Source organism: Populus euphratica, unplaced genomic scaffold (genome assembly GCF_000495115.2).
Source record: "Populus euphratica unplaced genomic scaffold, PopEup_1.0 scaffold120.1, whole genome shotgun sequence".
NCBI lineage: Eukaryota > Viridiplantae > Streptophyta > Magnoliopsida > Malpighiales > Salicaceae > Populus > Populus euphratica.
The window spans coordinates 100,130-116,473 of record NW_011499918.1 but is presented as its reverse complement, the minus strand read 5'-3'; the positions used below and the strand labels follow the sequence as shown (position 1 = coordinate 116,473).

Sequence of the window (16,344 nt, the reverse complement as noted above, 5' to 3'; positions counted from 1 at the left end):
TGCATGCTCGAATAGATTTAGAGTCTTATTTTAATTTGCTAGTTAAAACTAGCTGAAATATATGATTATTAATTAGTGGTGTGCTAATTATTTATTTATGAGATTTGAAAGAGAAACAATGAAGATAGATTTATTGCTTAATTAACTCATCTGTATATATGTGATCTTATATAGATTAATTTCATATCGTTAAGTTTTAGAGTTTGATTTTTTACTATATATTATTAGTTTCTTCATGCATGATATTTAAGTTTTAGGGTTTGATTTTTAATTTTACTTTGATAAGATTATTTTTGACATTTATCAAGCATTCATAGAACCCGAAGAATGTAAGGATAGACTAAAGAGAAGATGTTATGCCAAGAAAAATAGGTGCAAGACTACATCCATGGTAAGGTGCAATCTAATGTGAGTTTTAAACCATATTTAGATTAAATAATATATCTTATATTATGCAGGTATGATGTGTTAAAGGGTACTAATATTTTTCTTAGTCTTTTACCTTGAAAATTTTAATAAAATCAATTCATCTAAATCTCTTAATTTTAATGAGCCTAAACCACATAATTGGATGACAACTCCTTAACTCTAATATCTCGTTGTGCCACACGTGCCCGATAATCCTGTTTTCTTTCAATGATTCAAATATAATGAACTTTGACACCTACTTTTATTTGTAATTATATTTCAATAAGATAGGTCCTATTCAGCTTGAGGGATAGGAAAACGTCTAGCTCTTTAGGTGCATTGGTCATGAAGTGATGATAAACAAGGTCGGAGTTTATGCATCCATTTTTTTGGGTGACTAATGTCCTCTGCTGAGGTTGGCTTTGCAAAGCTTCTAACTTTGTTGAGACACAAGCTGGTCTTAGCACAACCCTTTAATTAATGTCAGGTGGGATGAATCCATGAAACTGACAATGGCTTAACATCTTCTCTGCATCAGAAATCAAATCCGGCACTCATAGGATGAAGGTTACTGGAAGTATCTTAAGCCATGGAAACTTTCTAAATCCTCCGATAATCTCAAAGTTAAACAAATTTTTATGTTTTCAATACTTCGACTAGTATAAACAATCCGTAGAAAGGAAGATCTAATATGCGAAGCATGAGTGACCTCCACTTCTATACAGTATCAAATCAGAATGAAGTCCGAGCCTCTCTGTTTCATGAAAGCAATCACCAAGAAAATGAGGGTGAGCATATACCTGAATTGGATTAGATCATCTCTTATCGTGTAAAATCATGGTTAACAAGCAACAATAAGATGGTACACGTGATCAAATTTTGTACGAGGCAAGAGAAGTGCATCTATCCTATTAGGGCAGACGGCTGTAAAAACATCAGTGAGGACAAGTTTCAGGGTTTGATTGAGGGAAACACAAATGATATAGAAACAAAATTGCAATATGAAATGCCAAATTTATGGAAATCCTGAAACAAAGAACAAAATAAGAAAACAAGACAAAATGTAGAGTGACCGTGATTTAAAATGCAGAAGAGTTTACAACTGATGAAAGATTAAGTTTTTCCTCATAAAATCTCAATATCTGGGTAGATTCGGCATGATGATCAATAAACATCTGCCGGAACTTATCTTCAGGTGTATTGAAGAATGCAAGGCTCCTGAAACTCTTCTCAACCAAGCCTTTAGAAACTAAAAATTGCAATACCAAAGCCCTTGGAATTAGCCTTTGCTCAAGGCTATATGATGAAAAAGTTGGATTTTTGGCAATATAGGAAGACTCCCAACCTAATTTGTTGACAAAAAGATCCATTGATCCAGCTATCTTCTCTGTAGATATGCGCATAAACATTGGAAATTTTACAAATGCTGTAAGAATTTCTTCTTCAGACAAACCCCACCTCCTATACACAGCAAACTTCTTTTCCCAAGTGGATCTGCTCAAGGACATCAGCACCATGATTGCACAAACAAATTGACTCTTTGAAGGGCGAAATCCCATTAGAGCCACTTTCTGTATAAGCTTTTTAAAATTCTCCAGATTTGAAATCATAATAGAAGGCTTGGAACGGATTAGCAGAGCAATATTCTTTTTAGGGACTCCATTGTCTCGTAAAACATCAACAACACGTGCCATGTTTTCAACATTAATATATAGAATACCAGGGTAACGCTTGATTGCTTTGATGACCGAGGCATCAGATTGGAGCAAGTTTTCAAGGAAATCAAAAGCAGGGACTAACTTGTTTTCTAAGCTGTACATCAAAACCCATGGGTAGGATGATATGATTTTGATAACATCACGGCTGGAAAAACCTTTAGATTGGAAAAACTCAAGCTTGGGCAAAAGTGTTGTGTTAGGTTTAGACAAAAGCACCGTTGGCCGTCTCGTCACAAGGTTCAAAATATGGGATTTTGAGAAGCCACAGTTCTTGAAAACGGCAAGAACAGTATCAGGCTTATCTGGGGTTTCAAAATGAACTTGTTTAGACACTTCTAAAGCAGATTTTAGAGAAAACCCGCATTTGTTCATAAGGTATGAGACTGTAAAGGAATGTTCTTTTATATCATCTGTATTCACTGATGAAATGTGTCTGAGACATGATAATATTGAAGGGTTTTCAAGAAAAGAGTGAAGTTCTTTATGAACTAATAAATTAACTCTATTTGAACAGCCTAACTCTAAGCTTTTGCAGAGAAATCTAAACATTGGGAATCGAAATTTGTGAAAGTACTATTAGAAGATAAAATGCTACTTACCTATGCAACGTTTTTGAAGATCATTCAATTCAAGCAACTCTCAATCCCTAAAGGTAGGGTGGAACAGAGCAGCGGAGAACGGAGGAATCGTCACCAAGAACATGCTTAGGTATCAGTTTTGGACTTATTTGTTTGCTTTTAACGTTTTGTGGACTATAAGCCCTATTGTATTGTTTGTACTGATGGCGGCCTTCACAACTTAGTTTCAAGTTATTGGGCTTTACTAGAGATGGGTGTTACTGTTCACCAATTGGATTACAGTTGGATTTGATTTTTTTTTTTAATTTTTATATATTTGATCCTTGGAGTTTTAGTTGCTTACACTAAGTCTCCACAAAAAACTCTTCAATTGATATATAACAATAAATACATAAATAAATAAATCAGCACTATCTGATCAGTGCAAAACATGTAAAAAAAGCTTTGCTAGCCAAATATAGCCACAAATCAGTGCATGAGCATTGACAAGGAGCTGAAAAGATTAGAAATATAAGGTACAAGAAACAAGCATGCAACGAAAGGAGACCACTCTGGTAACTAGATGAGATTATTGCAATATCATACTATATAATTAATAATACACCCAATTCCACTTCTCATGTACAGTCTTACAGATTTACAAGAGAAAGACATGACACTCATTTACTGGAACAAATATCCTGGACTGCGAAACCATACTATACAATACTAATTAACAGAAGACATCATAGAATACGCTTTCACTTCAACAACACTGTGATCCAACCAAGCTGCTTCATATCCCAAACGGTTCCATTCTGTCCTAACCTTCAGTGACTACTCCATCCTTGGTCTTCAGCATTTCTTCTTTTGATTTCTTTCTAGCTTCCTCCTTTGAAACTTCAAGAGCTTCAAGAGCTTCAACCAATCTCTTCAAACAAGTCTCCTCATCTTGTTCGTCAGACTTTGGCATCAAATTATCAGCAACATCAGCTGGGGACATCTTTGTCTCATCAAACAACTCTTCGATTTTCCCAAATAATTCATGCGATTCAATATCCAAATAATTCCTGGCTAGCACCTTGAATGCTTTAAAGCAGCAATATGACATTTCTATATGCTTATCCATCCTCCCCCTCCTAATCGAAGCAGGATCGAGTTTGTCCACGTACATGGTAGTGAATATAATAATCTTTTCTCCACCACAAGCCGATCAAATCCCATCAATAACGTTCGAAAGCCCTGATAAAGTAACCTTACCACCGAGTTTGCTTTCTTCTTCTGCCTCCCTTTTCATCTTGGAAATTGTATCCTTCTCTTTGTCTGCTTCATCATCATCTTTCTCCTTTTACCTGTGAGATCAACTGAGCAAGCGATATCATCAATCACAACAATAGACTTCCCTTTCGTTTCATTGAGTAGCTTCCGCAGCTTGCTGTTGTCCTTAATGGTTGTCAATTAGATATCATAGACATCATATCCAATTAACTAGCCAGAGCAGCAATCATAGATGATTTGCCGGTTCCGGGAGGACCATATAGGAGATAACCACGCTTCCAAGCCTTTCCGATCTTTGCATAATAGTCTTTGCCTTTGCTGAACTTGAAAAGGTCCTTCTTGATCTCATCTTTCTTCTTTGTGCCCATTGTAATACCTCTTTTCTTCAGAGCCAGGAAACAGAGAAATGGATTTTGATTGGGGGGGCATTTTGCCTGATGCCCACCAGACGTTGACCCCGTTGAAAATATCGGTAACTTCTTCATATTCCTCCATGCTGAGGACTACAGATTGGCTGTCTTTGACAACATCAGCCTTGAGTCTCTTAGCATTCTCGGTAGAGCTGGTGCTGAGATAGTTTTGAATGGCAAAGAAGGCATCGCTACGCTTGAGGCGTTCACTTGTGAATTCATGGAAAGAAATTTCGACATAAGGGTTCACAAAATTAACCACATTCCGAAAATTTCTTTCAACATACCCACGAATTGTATAAGGAAAATAGTTAAAATATTTTTCAAACATGAAGAAAGCAACCGCTAGACTAGATATGGTAGCGCTTAGCTCAGTCCACATTTTTCTAGTTATCAACCTGGTGTCTTGGCTTCGATCACAATATTGAAAGTAGTGCCATATTTATAAGCTAGTGAAGCTAGCTAGCGAAGTTTTTTTTTTTTTCTTATCAATTTTTTTTTTAATTGAGGACTTGAAGACTTGATGATCAAGTTAGCCGACACGATCAATATTGCCCGCCTCAGTAGTTCATGGAATTTATCGTTAGGATTTGTTGGAGCATCTTTATTTGTCTTTCAACAAACATAATATATGTGTCCTACGACACTTTACTTATTTTAATCATCATAAAGCCAAGGTGTAACATCACTCTCCATGGATGACGCAGGGTGGTTGGCTCGTTCCAGCCTCCAGTTTTGACCTCTCTGTATATCAAAGAATAAATTGGATAATTATATGGGATTCTCAATGGAAATGAAAGGGCCAATAGGCCAGGACAAAGAATTGGTTAACCCCAGTTACAATTTGGAAATACTAAATTAAAACTACTTTAACTTTGATGTTGCTGCCCAACCAATACTAAGCCAAGCATGTTGTTTGATTCACCCCAGCAAGTCTTTTTTTAGTTTTTCCTGAATTTTAAGTCCACTAAGACTCTTAATCCAAATTGGAAAAGGTAAAGAACATGAGTTAATAGGGCTGATGTCATCAAAGAGAAACGAAGACAGGTTTAATGCATCGATTTTGCAAGAACTCTTATTAGTAGTAGTTTTGATATCTTCCTTATTATTCTGAAGATAGCAAGATAGTCTGATTTTTTTTTTTCTTGATGGAGTAATGATGCGGAATTTGCAGAATGGTTTGGATACTGATATTGCTAACTTTGTCTTCCTGCTGGGTGTTGCAATTCAAGTGTCCTTTTGTAGTACACACTTTTAGTTAAAGCATATGGCCAAATGAATGTTCGGTATAACTTGTTCACATTGATTGAGTTGTTTAATAGCTTTTGATTTAGAAAATTTCATGATAAACCTAAATTTAACGTCCAGCTTTAAATCTAAAGCCCTCAAAACCCAGGCAACAACGTGTGTGGGTATAATTCTCCTTGGCTCAACCTTGAAAAAGATTACAACACCTTAAACTCGGCCTATATGTTTAAGTTTCGAGAAAAAGCTCAGTTTAGAAAAAGAATGAGCTTTCATAGGCTTAGCCTCGAGAAAAAGCTACATTTTAAATTTTGCTCTTCATATATTTTTAAATATATAAAAATTTTAAAATTTTTATTTTTTTCATCAATATTAATATTATATAAAAGTTATTTCTAGCAACATTAATATTATGTATGCAAAATAATATTGTATGAAAATATTCTGAGTTTGTTGTATTCCTATCAACATTAATATTGTATAAGAGATATTTCTATTAATATTAATACTGTGTAAGAGTTATTTTTATCAATATTAATGTTGATAAAAATGATATTTTTAGTAGTGATATTTTTAGTAGTAATAAGAGGAAGAAACTCTCCATCCCTTCAACAAAACAACAAGATTTAAGGGTTATAAATACCCTTTAAATTATCCAAATAAATGATTCAAAATCTTTATTCTCTACTGTATATATATTTTCAGAGCATCTCTCTTTAAAACATCATTATCTTTTTTAAAAAAAATATTTATTTAAGTATTAAAGAGTTTTCAAAGCCATTAAAAATTAACCTTTTACAAGTATTAATTACATTATCTTACCAAGTACTAGATAGGTATTGGATACAAGCCGCTTTGATCAAGAAGAAAGATTGCTATAACGAAGGTGCTGGCTATTTATCAAACATATAAGTTTTACTTCTAAATTACTTGGAATTGTTGAAACATTTTCTGTTAAATTTCTACAAATTAATACTATTAGAATTATAGAAAATTAATTAATTGATATATTATTAATTTATTAACGTAGATACTAATTGATAAAAAATAATTTATCATGGTACTTTATTTTTTATCCAAAAATATTAAAGTTAATACATGTATCATGTATTGTGATTATATAAATATTATCTAATTTTCAAATTAAAAATTATTATTATTCTACATATTTATTTAGTAAAAACAAGTTGATAAATGTAATTAATCTTATTAAATTAAAGCCACATAAACAAACCAAAATTACATTCGTTGTATGCTTAATTAATATATTTCATGAACATTAAGTGAAACAAAAACTTTTTAGTTGCATGTAATTTAACACCCGCTAGACTCAAATATCAATTCTTAAGTTAACTGTCTTTTTTATTTTAGTTTTTAATTTTAAATTTGTACATTTTGATTCTTAATTGACTAACAAACTTCCAATTACTTCAAATTAGCTCTTGATTTGATCAATTTCAGTTCTTATATTCATACGTCTTTTCTAGTTTGGTTCTTGGTTTTGAATTTCTTCAATCAAGTTCTTAATTGTCTATTAAACTTCAATATTTATACAATTAAACCACTGATTTAACTAAATTAACTCCTAAAAAGTGTTATTAAACCCTCAAACTTTAATTTTTTCCTAATTAAAGTCTAAATTGACTTTAAAAACAAATTTTTCTTGAATAATTACTTTTGAGAATTTTTAAAAATCAATTATAAAAAACAATAATTTGAGCATTATTTTAAAAATCTTAAATACTTTTACAATATATTTTACAACAAATCTGTAAAATTTCAAAGAATTTTGGCATGCATTTCAAAAATACCAATATTTTTTTTTAATATATAGAATTATAAACTTATACGTAGAATATATTCCTAATTAAATAAAAAACAATTTATTTTTATTTTTATATTAATATTAGAATGGTTAGTTTTTTTAACCTGATAAAACAAGGATCTTATTTTTTAGGAGTATTTTTCTTTAACTTTAAACATACCAACAATTAAAAAATATAATATTTTCTTAGTTTATATTAAACAAATAAACCATGTAACTTACCTCATGTAAAGAGTATTAAGGGTATCATTATCTTTTTATATATATAATCAGTTTTTTTATCTAAATTTTGAAATTAATTATGATTTCTAATAAATAAAATAAAAATAAAAATTTCCTTTTTTTCTAAAAAATTTCTTATCATTTTCACCTACATTATTTCTAACTATTCAAATCTAGAAATATAATAGCTATGATGTCACACACAAGCGACATTAACTGCGGAGACATCACTTTCCAAGGAAGATGCTGGGTGGTTCGCTCATTGGAAATGAAAAGGCCAATAGGCCAAGACAAAGAATTGGCTAACCCCAGTTGCAATGTGGCAAAAATTTATTAATATTACTTTAACTTTGATGTTGCTGCCAAACCAATCATAAAGAAAGCATATGCATATCGTTCGATTCACCCCAGCAAGTCTTTTTTTAGTTTTTCCTGAATTTAAGGACACCAAGACTCTTAATCGATCCAAATTGGAAACGAAAACGACCATGATGTAATAGCGCCGATGTCATCAAAGAGGAATGAAGTCAGGTTTAAGGCATCGATTTTGCAAGAACTCTGATTAGTATTAGTTCTGACATCTTCCTTATTATATTCCGAAGATAGCAAGAGAAATTGTTTTTTTTTTTTTTTTTTCTGATGGTGTAATGAAGCGGAGCTTGCATGGTTGGATACTGATATGGCCATCTCTGTCTTCTAGGCGTTGGCAGTTTAAGTGTTCTTCTGTAATGCGCACGCTTTTAGTGAAAGCATATGACCAAAAGTCTATTCGCTACAACTTTTGCAAATTGTTTGAGTTGTTTATTAGCTTTTGATTTCAGAAAAGTTTCAATTTCAAAAAAATTATGCAAATGGGATTTGTTAACTTCTTAAATTATATATGAATTACAGATTTGAGAGAGCAGTGATTTAAATTCTGATAATAGGATGTTGAATCTAAGGCAACAGCAGTGAAAAGAAAGAGTCCATACTTTTATTTACAGGACACTTGTAGAGTACACCACCATAACTAAGAACTTTTGTTTACACGTTAAAAATTACGTTTAAAATAACATACGAGAGACAAGTATTTGATAAAGGAAAAACCACTAATTACTATTCATGGACCTCATTAATTTCTGTGTTTGGAACGCAAAAGCTGAAGGCTGCTTTTTTTATACTGTTTATCCAAGTGCACTGTTCAATGAACAGTGTAATTAATACCAACAGCGTTTATGAGTATACTGTTCATGAACAGTGTAATTAATACCAACAGTGTAATTACACTATTCACATGCATTGTATTTTTTTGTTTTCAAGGTAAGTTTTTTAATATTTTTTTTAAAATTAATTTAGAATGAAATTTATATTTGATAATATTTTATCTAATTTTATTATATATTATAAAAATTATAGAAACTGTAGTTCTTGTCAGATTTCTTTTATATGTAATAGTCCACAACCCCAACAACTACCACAATACCAAATACCCTCTAACTCATTCTCTATTTTATAAATTAATTTTTTATAAAAAAATTAATATATATATATATATATATATAGTAAGTGTCCGGATTAGTTTAATTAATATGTAAGCTAGTGTTGGCAGTGCTAGGAGAAAGAGTTTAGTTATCATCTAATTGGACAATATTAAAATATCCTCTAGACCTCTGTACAAATCCATTCCTATATAATTGAAATTAATCGCCAACCATGACAATAAGCGGTTTAGATCAAGATGGAGAAACTTACTAACTAGTTCAAGAGTTTACCCTGAAATATAAGATTATTATGACATAACCATATTCCCTAACTTAAGGATTGCCTGACTTTTAAATTTTCTTTTGAACAAAAACTTCCATTGAATGAAGAAAAATTTGATCAATGGTATATGATCTGCATCATTTAAAACGTAATGATTCCACAAATTTACTCTGAAATTTTCAAGACTTGATACAAAAAAAAAATGATTCAAAGCTTGTAGCACAAAAAAGCATCCTCATGAATAAGCAAGTTTCTATGAACCAACACATATTGCAGATACTATCATTAAGTAGGAGCACTTCACTCTTTAGAGGAACAAGACCATTCCAACAAAAAAAAAAACTGAGGAAACAAACCTGGAAATATTAGCTTGTCATGAATTACCTGGAAACTCAATCACCACTAAACTTGCTTAATCACTCACCACTCAATAACTTTGTTAATGCCTTACTAGACACTCACACCATTCAAGCACTTCTCTCTTTCACTTACACAAATGCTTTCGGTATTCACTTAACACTTGCGACACACAAAGGGAAAGCCGCAAAGGGTTAAACATTGTCATTGCTCTCCATGACTGGTAGTATAAATTGGCAATTAGGCATTAGCAGTTTGCCAGGGAGTGAAGAGAGATGAAGAAGAAAATGGTTTGTGATTGTGTTGTCTGAAGATCTGTTAATGATTTCACTTGTGAGTGCAAGCGCTTTGGCTAACAACATATGCAGAGAAGCCATTGCTAAATTGCTACACTTCCTCCCATTATTAGTGACTTCTGTTTGATTGTTCTTAAAATGTTAGATTGTTATTAAAATAATTGTCTAGTGTAAAGTAAATGTATGCAGAATTAATATAAATAGATTATTTACTTGCTAAATTTTGGGTGCAAAGAAGAGAATAAAAACGCTGTTGTCAAGGATTGTACCCTATATATATCCTTAAAGCTAATTAAATTACACGCCACTCGGTGCAAATAGTGTCAATGAATCTGGACAACTATGATCATTTGTTGCCAAAAAGATTATTTTAAAATCAACATTAGATCAAGGCTGTTGAGTGCAAGTGTGTGGTATGAACACAAATCCCATATTGTCTAGACCCCTATTCTCCAAGGCGATGCCGTACGAACCCAGTTGTTACTTTCTAGGAAATCATTATATAAATCATTTGAAAAGTTTATGCATTGTATCCATGTAATCTTTGAATAAATATATTTTTATAATAATATTAAACTAGTAATAAAATGGATTAATATAGCCTAAATCAATTTTATTTTGATAATAGCAAAGCCGCAATTAAGGGCTTAAGGGAGGGAACATATACAGGATTTGAGAACCAAACACACCAAGTTCATATAGGTAATACTGAGCATTAGCAGTTTGTTAACTTCATAAATAAAGGAGTATAAATTTGATAGAGCTGTGATTTAAGTTCTGATAATGGGAAAGCTGCAAAGGTCTTAAGGAGCGTCATTGCTTCCATGGCTAGCAGTATAAAAAGGCAATGAAGCATTAGCGGTTTGCCAGGGAGTGAAAAGCGAACACTATTTTTTTTTTTCTATGAGAATGAAAGGCAATGATTCACTAAAACTATGAACGTTTTTATTTTATTTTATGTAACAATGTCAAAAGAGTAGTTTCTTTGTAGTGATTTACTATTAATAAAATTAATGTATTTTTTTTAATAAAATAAACCATCATCATGCTGCTCCAACAAAATAACAAAGAGAGAAACACCATCATCATCTTATCAGAACAGTCCAGTTTCTGTCCTTATGATCTCCAAGCTGTCGTGATCGAAGTTCTTCAGGGGCTACCCAACTCCAAATCTGCCTATGTGCACGCACGTTAGCCAAAACTGGTTCTATTTGATTTCTTCTGCCTATCTTTGTTCGCTGCTTGATAACCCACCATCTCAATAATCAATGCAAGCAAAACGCATCTGCACTTGTCATGAATTACTGGGGGTGATGATGGACTACTGTTAGAAATATTGATACAAAATATGATTCATGGGCACATTTAAATGAGATCTTTTCACAAGTATTAGGCTAAGATTTTGCCGAGAATCGTTATCCAACATCAACATAAATATTTAAGAGGAAAGATTCATATGTTTAAATTTATTTATGAGCGAATAAAAATTAATCTTAAATAAATTTTAATCGATGATATAAATTTTATACAGAAAAATATTATATAAATTATTTTGAATTAGGTTATATAATGATATCTTGTGAAGTTAAAACTATATTCATAGAACATAAAAGTTTTTATATTGTATTTAATACTGTGGTGTAGAGTGCTTTTTAAAAGTAATTTTTACTTCAAAATATATAAAAATAATTTTTATTTTTTTATTTTTAATATCAGTACATCAAAATCATTAAAAAATACTATAAAAAAACATCAATTTGATACTTTTTTTAAAAAAAACACACTTTTAAAAACAACTAAAACATAAGCAAACTCTCTCTCAAACACACCATTAAAATAAACATACAAAAATATATTTAATTAAATATATGGAAACAAAGACAAGGGGGCATGCCATCTCTATTCCCTATTGTCTTCGTTTTTTATATGAGATGACTCGATAAATATCAATTACTTGATTATTTTAATAATTTTATTATCTGTCACACCTAAATATTGTGACGACCAATTAAAAATATAATCTTGATTGGAAAAGGAACAGGTATCTGGCATCTTGTTCTTTTAGTAGAAAAGATCTTATTTAAGAAGTTGTCACCTGGTATTATGGTAACTAGGAATCCTAACCTGTCAATAGAAATTCTATGATACGGGACTGGTTATGCAAAAAAAAAGATACTATCACCTCTTAAGTGTTTTACCTAAAGTAAGCTGCATTGCTGGTTTTGTCTAAAATTGCTAAAATTTTCTTTTTTTTTCTTTCTTTTTTATTCTTCATTTCATGTTCTTGATTCTGACATTAGTAAACAATTCCCATGAATATTTTTAACTTTAGAATTAGTAAATATCATACAAATTCAAAAATATAATACTCCTAACTCTAGCATTAGTGAATATTTTTGCAAAAAATGAATTTAAAGAAGTAATTTTCTATGTTATTTTTTTCTTATTTATCCTTTATTATTATTTATCCTTTTTAGATGGAAATTTAAAATAATATTGCACGACATATTTGCATTTAACAGTAATAGTTCATATATTAAGCGCATTTACAAAAAATACAAATACAAAGAAAAAAAAGGTGCGAGAGGTCTACAAATAAATTAACGAAGGTTCCAAATATTTTTGAAATTTTATGTTATCGAAAAGGGGTTCGTTTGTTCAAATATCAAATTAGATTTGACATAGAAATTATAGTCAAGACATAAAAATTATAATTGTCAAACACACCCCTAGCAAATATAGTAACCAGTTAATTATTTTAGCAAGAAAAAAAAAAAGAAACTTACCTAGGCGTGTGGTTACTGGAGGTGAAATCGAGGGAGATTGGGCTAAAAAACAAAGGTTAAGGGGAGCGACAGCTAGTATAGAATTCGCCGCCCCTTTTTTTTATATATTTCTTTCTTTTAAGGTTTGTGGTAATAACCTTCTCTTGGGGGTCTTTTTTTTTTAGGGTTTCTCTCTAATTGTCCTCTCCTCTCTCTTTTTTTCATACATTGAGATCAATATTTATAGTGTAAAAATTTCATTACATGTGAGAAGTAAAGTCTCAATCAAATTTATTCTCATTTTTTAAGTTTGAATTAGAATTGAATTTAAAAGTAGATAATTATCATTATCTTGAAGGTAAGGATTATCTTGAGGATAAGAATAGAATAGTAAAAACATATTGTAGTTCCTTAATTTTCACGCAAATTGACAAATTATACTTTTCATTGAAATAAATCTCTAATATTTTAATTTTATATTTTAAACCCTATAAAATTAAATTAAAAACTAGTGGACTAAAATTGGATTACCACATTATTGATATTAGATGAATTTTAAGGATTGTCGATCCTTTTAAAATGCATGTTTTTTTTATTGGTTTCACCCTTTTCTTACCAATTCTTTTCAAAATATTATGTTTATTTGGTCCATCCATGATTAATTTATTTTAACTAGTTAATTTTAAAACTTTTGAGTTGGTGTGGTTCGTATTTGATTGGTTCTTTTCAAAATATTTTGTTTAACTAGTTTATTTATAAACAATTCATTTTAACTGGTTAATTTCAAAACTTATATTTTTGGATTGGTTTACTTCTAAGTAGTTCGTAAATGATTAATCCTTTTTTAAATATTGTACAAATTAATTAATTTTAAAACTTATATTTTCTGATTAATGGTTTTACCGATCCTTTTAAAAATTTTGTGTATAATTATCCACCCATGAATTGTTTGATTTAATAAAATAATTCAAAAAAACTTGTTCTTGTTTGATGGATTCATCCGTGAGCGGTATATTTTTAACTGATCCATTTAAAATTTATGTTTTTTAATGATTCACCATTTAACGATTCATTATTGATCGACTGCTGAAAACATATTTTCCATATGGTATTTTCCTTTTATGTAATCCTAGTTATTTGACTATGTGATATGTAGTCGTCATCTTTTTTTTCCATGCCATTGGGGCCTATCCAAAACACCATCCTGTGAGTGCACGAGGATCAAAGTCTTGTCGTGGCCATTGACAATCATGAGCAAAAATGATATCATGCTCTGCATCCATGTCTAAATTGTGTGAATGAAATTTACTTAGCATGCAATATATGATAATAGGAGCTAGGGTGATCAACTTTGGATTGATTTTTATAAAATAAAATAATTAAAATGATATTTAAAAAAAAAAGTAGTTAAATTAATCGGTTTTAGTCTAATTTAACTATTTTAAAATAAAAATCAGTTTTTTTATTTGGTTTGATTTTTTAGTTTCAAATTTATAAAATCAAAATTTAACTCAACTTGTTATTTTTTAAAATTCTAATCACTTTTTATGATTTTTCAATTTAATTAATTTTTTATTTTTTTCCCCTCCATCTAATAATAATAATAATAATAGCCCCACCAGCCCAGTTATCCATGTGATAATCATATTCATAGCCCCGACCAGTTACAAAATAAAAATTGCTTATTGATCTTTTCCAATTATTGGGCTTATTTTTCTAATTTTGTCATTATTCATGAAGATTAAAGCCCAATAACATGAATGTTGCAAACGCCCAGCCATCAACGCAATCTTTTCAATAGAGCTTCTTGTCCAGAAGCTTCAGAAGAAATGAAAAAATTAGACCCAAACTTGTTCTTGGTCAGGTTTACTCCACTCTCCACCCTTTCTGCTCTCCTCTCCTCTCCTGTACTCCACTGTTAGGGTTTCAGAGTTGCTTCAATGGAATGGTATTCACTGCTACTACAACTACTTTCTCTCTTTTCAATTTCCAATGTTTAGGTTACTCTACAAAAGCATAGTGATAGGTTCTTCTGTTAGAGCTTCATCAGTTCATTATTTTCTTGAAAACCTTTCAATACTATCATATCTCAGATGCATCTCATCAGTGAATACGGATGATAATATAAAAGAACATTCCTTTACAGTCTCATACCTTATGAACAAATGTGGGTTCTCTCTAAAATCTGCTTTGGAAGTTTCTAAACAGGTCCATTTTGAAACCCCATATAAGCCTGATTCTGTTCTTGCCGTTTTCAAGAACTTTGGCTTCTCGAAGTCCCATATCTTGAACCTTGTGAGGAGACGGTCAGCGGTGCTTTTGTCTAAACCTAACACAACACTTGTGCCCAAGCTTGAATTTTTCCAATCTAAAGGTTTTTCAAGCCCTGATGTTATCAAAATCATATCATCCTACCCATGGGTTTTTAAGTACAGCTTAGAAAACCAGTTAGTTCCTGCTTTTGATTTCCTTGAAAACTCGCTCCAATCTGATGCCGTGGCCATCAAAGCAATCAATCGTTTCCCTCGTATTCTAAATGTTACTGTTGAAAACATGGCACGTGTTGTCGATGTTTTACTAGACAATGGAGTCTCTGAAAAGAATATTGCTCTGTTAATTCGTTCCCGGCCTTCTATTATGGTTTCAAATTCGGAGAATTTAAAAAAGCTCATAGAGAAAGTGACTCTAATGGGATTTCATCCTTCCAAGAGTCAGTTTGTTGTGGCAATCAGGGTGCTGACGTCCGTGACCAGATCCACGTGGGAGAAGAAGCTTGATCTGCATTGAAAGTGGGGGTTGTCTGAGGAAGAAATTCTTGAAGCATTTGTAAAGTTTCCATGGTTTATGTCCCTATCTGAAGAGAAGATCATGGCAGTTATGGATCTTTTTGTCAACAAATTGGGCTGGGAGTCTTCCTGTATTGCCAAAAATCCAACTTTTTCATCATATAGGCTTGAGAAAAGGCTAATTCCAAGGGCTTGGGTATTGCAATTTTTAGTTTCTAAAGGTTTGGTTGAGAAGAGTTTCAGAAGCCTTGCATTCTTCAATACACCAGAAGACAAGTTCCGGCAGATGTTTATAGATCACCATGCTGACTCTACTGAGATATTAAAATTTTACGAGGAAAAACTAAATCTTTCAGTTGGAAACTCTTCCACTTTTTAAATCACTATCACTATACATTTTTTTTCATTTTGTTTTTTTCTTGTGTTCTTTGGATTTCCATAAATTAGGCATTGTGAATTGCAATTTAGTTTCTATATCATCTGTTTTTTACTCAATCAAACCTTGAAGCTCGTGATGAATCTGCTTTTGGTGCTTGTCTACAGCTCACAAAACACATGCCCAAGCTTGAATTTTTCCAATCTAAAGGTTTTTCAAGCCCTGACCATGTCAAAATCATATCATCCTACCCATGGATTTGAAGCGTAGCTTAGAAGACCAGATAGTCCCTGCTTTTGATTTCCTTGAAAACTTGCTCCAATCTGATGTCGTGGTCGTCATAACAATCAAGCGTTCC

At 31.5% G+C, this 16,344-nt stretch overlaps 1 protein-coding gene, 1 long non-coding RNA gene and 1 pseudogene across 2 annotated transcripts; all 3 read right to left on the bottom strand.

The window, feature by feature from the left end:
• Positions 1-919: 919 nt before the first annotated feature.
• Positions 920-2,911, bottom strand: LOC105134780 (uncharacterized). The gene is made up of 2 exons (XR_844068.1): positions 2,726-2,911; positions 920-1,162 (listed from the first exon to the last, which is right to left on the bottom strand). It is a non-coding gene; the product is annotated as an uncharacterized LOC105134780 (long non-coding RNA).
• On the bottom strand, positions 1,416-2,731 carry LOC105134779 (uncharacterized). The gene has a single exon (XM_011039317.1). The coding sequence runs from the start codon at positions 2,673-2,675 to the stop codon at positions 1,488-1,490; it is 1,188 nt and encodes a 395-aa protein (XP_011037619.1). The 5' UTR covers positions 2,676-2,731; the 3' UTR covers positions 1,416-1,487.
• A 460-nt stretch (positions 2,912-3,371) lies between the features above and the next one.
• On the bottom strand, positions 3,372-4,753 carry LOC105134887 (probable mitochondrial chaperone BCS1-B; annotated as a pseudogene).
• Positions 4,754-16,344: the final 11,591 nt, after the last annotated feature.

Coding starts and splice junctions, on each gene's coding strand:
- LOC105134779 (XM_011039317.1), bottom strand. CDS start 2,675: ATGTTTAGATTTCTCTGCAAAAGCTTAGAGTTAGGCTGTTCAAATAGA.